Below are 7,422 nucleotides of genomic sequence, written 5' to 3'. Positions count from 1 at the left end.
ATATATTAAATAATTAACAATTTCATTAAAAAATATTATAAATCATAATACAGAAACAGAAAACCTTCAACCACTAACTGAAATGTTTATGTTCATTTTGACAGTTAGACATGTAATACAGAGATCCCAAGTTTGAAAAACCAAAAAATAGGGAGATTTTTTTCGTGAAGCGATCGCCTCCTGTAGCGACGCGCAGTGATGCCTTACGACGCGCTGTGCAACATGAAAGTATTACACAAAATGAAGAAAACAAACAATTTTCATCAATTTGTTTACTTTTATTTAACAATTTTACATTTGTTTACACATTGCAGTTGGCCTAAAATATAAATTTATAAATATTATTATTTATTTGGAATTTTGCTAGTAAAGCGTTCTTGGCAGCAGTCAACAAGGCTTTGCTTGGTTCATTGGCATATTAGAGGCTATGCCTAATTTACTACAACATAGAATTCTAGCAAGGTAACTGCACCGATTCTACAAAGTTCCAAATCTTCGCGGCGAAAAAACTTGGGGCATCCATTCCCATGTGATTTCTGATTTCGTTAATTTGTTGAAATTTATTTACTCAACTGACAGTCATCTCACTGATTGAGGTCGGCGCAGGTGAAAAAGATCGTAACATAGAGGATAAACAAGGCGATTCTACCACAGATCTAGGCCTGCTTGCCATGGAGTTGTTATTTTGATAACTTAAATAACAACTCCCTGGTCTTGTATACGACATTTTAAGGCTGAGCGAGCGCCATAGTATATTGGCTTAAGATAAGAAATTTTGTTTCATTGCTCTGACATCGTGGAAATCACAATTTTCGTGAAATTTTCGGGATATTTAAAAAAATCGGGAGATTATTAATAGAAATCGGGAGGGCGGGAGATGGCCTAAAAAATCGGGAGAAACCCGCGATTTTCAGGAGACTTGGGATCTCTGTGTAATATAAATGCAAGGCATTGAGTAACTATATAACATTATATTTCTTATAAGTCTGTGATCTTATAATTTAATATAATATTACATATAAAAATATTTGAAAATGGTGTTCTTGGTTTTCAAACATTCACGTCTGATTTCTTTTTATTAAAATAGTTTGATTGTATAACACATGTGGTTTACCTGTAAGTTTATTGTGAATAGGAAGGCAGTTCAGTAGATTTTCACACTCATTTAATTTCATATATTTTGTGGCATTGTCCCAATCTCTCATACTACATATAAACAGAAATTAATAAAAATGAATGATAACAGTCCTTCAGAGGATGGTAATAAGCCTACAGAAAATACTGATAGACTCTCAGTGAATGATGCAAGACTCAGTGTAAGCTAGGCTCTTCCGAATCCATGAGAGTGGAATAGATATACTCATCCATTAAAATTTATCAAGTAGGACATACGCATATTAATACTTCCATGGGATAAATAAATAACTGATTGGAAAAACTAGAATAGCAGTGAGTTGGGGTTGTGTGTTGTGACAGAAGAGGAAGGCATATGAATTGATTAGTAGCACTGGGCTATTGATTATACTGTAATCAATATTTCACTTTCCCAATCAATCTCTGTTGCATACGTCAACAAGGTTGAAACCATCCATGTGTCAATTCCTATAGATTAGCATTTTTTTCTCTCTCTCTCGGGCCATAAATTCTCTTTTCACCCGTGTCCATTTTTAAGCTTCCAGTAGAATACTTGTGTTTAGAGTATTATGTGTTTCCTAGTATTACAAATCTGAAAATGTGTTCTTGTTTTAGTTGGATATGTAAGGGCAAAGGTAATGTATTTATTTTTTAATTAAACTTAAATTACGAGAAATTGTGATTAATTATGTTGGGGTCCTATAGCAAATGAGGACAAGGCACTGTGGAGTGCATACCATTATTGTACTAGATTTTCATTAGTCTAGATTGTACCAGTTGTTTTGTTTTATAGTCAAAATAATGTTTACCATTTTTTTATTTCTCTTGTTTGTCTACCAAATTTGGAGGTCATATTTCATTGTTATGCATTTGATGTATAGTAGGCCCTATGCCTTTTTAATTTCAAAAACTAGTTTGTAATTTCTCTAGTACAGTACTGTGAAAAGATAAGATAATTTATAACTGATATATTGTATCATCATCATCATCTTTTTTGTCATTATTTTCACAATATTATCATAATTATCAACATCAGTATTATACCATCATCATGATCAGATCAACATTATTATTCTCACCATAATTTTCTTATCCTCATCACCAATTTCTATCAACCGGATTTCTTTCAAAATTTTAATCATCAAATATTATCTTCATCATAGGTATTTATTATATCTTCCTTTTCTAGCAAAAATACAGGTTTTTAAAATATATCATGCTAATAATAATATGCTATTCTTATAAAGCATATCATACCCAGCAAGCCTTCTAAGTGCTTCACATTATTACCCCGATAATTTGATCAAACACCTATGGAAATTGAACACATTTCAGCTCTCTAGAGGAGAATTCCATAAAATTGCTGCTAGTAAAATATGAGAGTGATTGGTGCTTTGGCTTTTGAGCCGAACTTTTACTCCTGGGTGGAGAGATACAACTGTGGGTAAATTGCCTTGCCCAAGAACACTAAGCAAAAGGTAGAGTATGGGTTCGAACCCCTGACCTCAATATTTGGAGCCTGAATTTCTGCCACTATACTATGATTTTACCGCTACTATAATCCATTTAAAGTCATATGCTGTTAAGGTATACTACAGTACTGTGTACACACCTGTTATTTACAATACCAGTAGTAATGTACAGTACACATAAATTATACAAACAAACATAATATAGTATCATTGGTATTTATACACAAAAGCAGTAATATGCAGAGTGTAAAATAATAATAATAATAAAATATTTATTTATTGACATTTTGAAACTTTAGAAAAGACAGATTTTTCCTGACAGAATAAAGAAAGGTCAAACAGTATGCTTCCTATCTTTACACTAATAAAACTAAACATAAGGTGCATTGTAAATTCATCGTTGTTGTTACTTAGAAGAAAGCATGGAAATATCTTCGACAGGTTTTGCAAAAGATACTGTATACCAAAAGAGCCTGGAAATTGTGCAATGAGATATTGAATCCCATGCTCTACCTGTATAGTTCATTTCCGTTTTTCACTTTCATGTTAGTAGTTTCGTTTTTCTTTTCTGCATTAATGTTTTGATGTTATTTTTTATTCTTAAATTTTATATTATTTTAAAGGGAAAGGGGTAAATGATTGCATTATTTAGGGAGGGAAGAAGGATAGTTTATATTTTGTATTGTTTCTGAAAATAAGGGGTTAGGTATACAGTAGTGCAGTTTTATTCAGTGGGGAGGGATAAAATTTGAATTATCAGGGAAGGAGGGAGGTGAGAGGGAGGAAGGTAGAGATTAATTAAAGTTGTTTTGAGTGGGGTTTAAGTTTTTGTTATTCTTGTAATTTTATGTAAGCCTGTCTTGTATTCATTTGTGTTTTGTGTTTCGGACGCAACTGATGCCACTGATATAAAAGTACAAGTCCAAATAAATATTATTATGTAAAGTATAAGTAATAAACAATAGGATCAATATTTATCAGAATAGAAATATAGCTGAATATAACAACAATGTATAATATTCATATCAATAAAATGGAAGGAAAGGAAAATTTAAATTTGTTAAATAAGAATCCGTTAAATAATGGCTTGACATTTGACAGGGAAATATGATTAGATTTGAGGTTGACTTAGTAATATGAGATAAATTGGATAGTGTTTGAAATATAATATTTCACTTGATTTGTTTATGTATCAAAATAGGTGAAGCCATGAGCAGTATTAGAATGACTTCAAGTGAATGTGTGTGATATTCTTTACCCAAAATTGGTTGATTATGTCTCAACTGTTTAGCTTGTAGATACTACCAACAAAAGTTTGCTTTTTAAAAGAGAGTAGACCATCAGTAATCAAAGTAAATTATGGAATTTTATTGAGATATCTGGGTTAAAATCACAGCAACACCACAATTAATTATTTAAAAAAAAAAAACTTTTAGTAAATGCTGTTTATTATAATGTAAAATAATAAGTTAAAACCAATTTTTTTTTTTGTAAAATAATAAGTTAAAACCATTTTTTTTTTTTTTTTTTTTTGAATTTGTAAATTTGTTATATTATTATTATGAATGGTTTGTATATTGAAGGTGATATGTCTTGGCCTGTGTGTATGAGAATTTTATAATCACCTGCCACATGCAATACAAACTGTGCTGATGCGGTACAGGTATCTGTTTATTAAGTATATTTATCCAGGTTCTGATCCAGGTCTTTCTGTAAGTGTTTTGTGTGTATCATTTATCATTCTGTATCAAATTCATCTTGCTCATTTCACTTTGTAGCTAGTAGTTATACTACGTCCTCTCTCGGTTTCAAATCAGTTCGTGTTAAATGTGTTTTGGTTTTTAAAAAAAATATTTTTCACTCTGATCTAATGTGAGCGACTCAAGATGAAATGCTCTATTAAGCCAGCCTGATTATGAGGATTGGTGTGGAGTTAATAGTTGTGTGAAAATAATATTGGTCTGACTGGATTTGAACCCAGGACCCTGGATTTGGATTTCGAGCACCTTACAACCAACCAAAATCCAAAGTTTATTGTTAATTTCTTGTTAGTTAAACATTATTACCTTAATTTTTACATTTACTCTATGTTTTGGTGCATAAATTATATCGCGCATGTTTTGCTGTTGTATACCAACAATATTACCCCTTTCCAGTCTGCCCCATTACCATTGCCTAGCTATAAAATAATTATCATGAAATCTATCCAGGGTGTACGTACGACGCCCCTCGCTATAAAGTATGGTCAAAGAGGGCATCATTGCGACACCATAAGACTTGAAAGGGTTAAATAGATTTAACATTTAAACAAATTTCTAATTGCTGAGCCTCAAATACATTCCCAAGTTTCATTCTACCTCAAAAAATGTCACTGTGATTGCACTTTTGGGTATTTTTTTAGTACTGTAATTAGTCTGAAATAGTCATTCTGCAGAAACCATGTTTCTGTTATTCAGAAATCCATGACATGAAATAGGAAGGACTGCTTTCCAATTTATGTACATTGTTAACGAAGATGCCTTTTAAACTTGTATGATATTGTAGATTAGGCCTTGGTGTATTATTAAAACACACGTACCTGAGCACGTTTACAACAGTTATGAAATATAGTAAACCTGGACAAGGATGGACTTCTACATTCCTTACATAGCCACACGTAGTAAACACTTTCATTGGGTTTATTGGGATTATAAGCTGATGTATTTTTTGTGTGTTTCATTTATTAAAAAGAGAAATGTACCAAGAAACCATGAATGAATAAAAAAAAATTCATATGATTTTTGTGTTTTAATCTCTTTTGTTTCATATAGTGTTTTATGGAAAGGTTTTATGGGATATTAGTCACTGCTATATAATTTTGTGGTTGTTTTTTGGTTTAGAAATGTTCACATCCAACAGAAAGTACACTGGCCAATTACGGAATGAAACTCTCTGATGCCCTTTAAACTAAGTCTTATAATGAGGCTTAGTAAGTGAAGCCGTTTGTCACAAATACACACATTAAATGTACAAGTCCCACGTGTACCTTACAGATGTATATGCTAAGTTCTTATTTACTGCTTGTTGAAAATATCATGAGATTGGTTCAGATATAGGGCATAGTCTTATAATTATCTTTTAACTGAATGCTAGAAAGCAGACTGTATCATGACATAAACATTTCGTTGTCCAACGATCTTGATTTCTTTCAGATTGTCCGCATCCAGCTGGAGAGTTTAGTGACGAAGACGAACCTGAGTTCTTTGATGCCGTTGACGAATCTCCGGCTGACAAATTCACAGTGTCACTTCCAAGGGCAACAGCACTGAAATCACACAGGTATTTATTATGTATTGTATAATAATAAACATGTAGTTTACAATTTATTTAAAGGACGGTTCTGAAGGAATAATATTTTGATATGTTGTACAAATGATTACAGAATTCTAAAAAACATTGAAGGGACAGTATTCTAAAAGACATTGAAGGGGACAGTATTCTAAAAGACATTGAAGGGGACAGTATTCTAAAAGACATTGAAGGAGTGTTTGAAGAAATAATTGTGAATAACTAATAAGATAGATTTTTAATGTTAAAAAACTAGTGGAGCCCTACTGTATAGCACTCATTTTCCACCAGTTTTTTTAAAATATTTATTTTTAAAAATCTGTATCTATTAATCCGTTCCTTATTTCATCATTCATCATTTTGTTGTGTTGGAATATTCATTTGTAAAAAATAGCAACAAAAAAAAACCATTTTGCTCTGGAGCTTAGCTTTAAAGATAGGTATATGACTTGTGAAATCCCCCAATCTCTCAAATATTTACTCCAATTTTCATCTAATATTAATAATAATAATATTAATAATTATAACAATAATAATAATAATAATATTGACAATGATAATAGAGACGAAAATTATAATAATGTTGTCTCTTGTTTAGGCCTATTCCAACCTTTTCAATTTTAATTACCAAATAATTTACAATAATTATTATACAGTACTGTTGATCTATTCCTGTAATGTTTTTAACTTCTTTTTTCTGCTGTTATTTCATTGTATATCGCTGTATTTTATTGTTTTTTGATGTCCCTTTTTTGTACTTTTTAACAATTTATGAATGAATTTTAAACTGTAAATCACAAGCAATTCAGTCTTGTTACTGCCATTTGTGATCTGAATAAATTGAAATAAAAAAAAAAAAAATTGAACATGTATATGCACACCACAACTCACAATGTACAGTAGTTGTAGCTGTGTTAGTGTGAACCAATATTGATAACAGCTAATGATGATGCAGCACTCACAATGTACAGTAGTTGTAGCTGTGTTAGTGTGAACCAATATTGATAACAGCTAATGATGATGCAGCACTCACAATGTACAGTAATTGTAGCTGTGTTAGTCTGAACCAATATTGATAACAGCTAATGATTAGGCAGCACTCACAATAAAATTGAAATTTTATAAATTGTTTTTGATTTTCTAGAAATTAATTATACTTTTTGAGAATTTTGGTATTTACTATGGCAAAATTTAGATTGCATTACCCTGACAAACATACATAGAAATTGCTCTAGCAATATAATTTTATTGATTTTTTTTGTTGTTGATAAAGTGACATTTTTTTTTTTTCACCAAGCAGAAAAGCATCTTGCCAATTGCAAGATGCAATGCTCAATGAACTAAGTCTTAATATGAAGCTTAGAGAATGAAGTTGATTTGTGAGAAACAACCTATTATACTCTGAGATTGGAAGGCAAACAAATTATCACCAAGCCACAGATCTACTTTAATCATATGCATTTTTTTTTCTGTGTAATTATTGTTGTAA

At 31.2% G+C, this 7,422-nt stretch overlaps 1 protein-coding gene across 3 annotated transcripts in view; it reads left to right on the top strand.

The window, feature by feature from the left end:
* LOC117121965 (oxysterol-binding protein 1-like) overlaps positions 1-7,422 on the top strand; it is a 43,045-nt gene that overhangs the window by 26,893 nt on the left and 8,730 nt on the right. For all 3 annotated transcript variants that reach the window (XM_033267405.1, XM_033267404.1, XM_033267406.1), the window contains one exon: positions 5,798-5,924. In XM_033267405.1, the coding sequence (XP_033123296.1) occupies positions 5,798-5,924 (127 nt within the window). The remainder of the gene's footprint in view (positions 1-5,797; positions 5,925-7,422) is intronic.

The sequence above is a fragment of the Anneissia japonica genome, unplaced genomic scaffold, assembly GCF_011630105.1.
Source record: "Anneissia japonica isolate Jap-2015-1 unplaced genomic scaffold, ASM1163010v1 scaffold352_len1594369_cov220, whole genome shotgun sequence".
Taxonomy (NCBI): domain Eukaryota; kingdom Metazoa; phylum Echinodermata; class Crinoidea; order Comatulida; family Comatulidae; genus Anneissia; species Anneissia japonica.
Note: the sequence above shows the minus strand (reverse complement) of the source record. Positions and strands in the feature narration are given on the sequence as shown.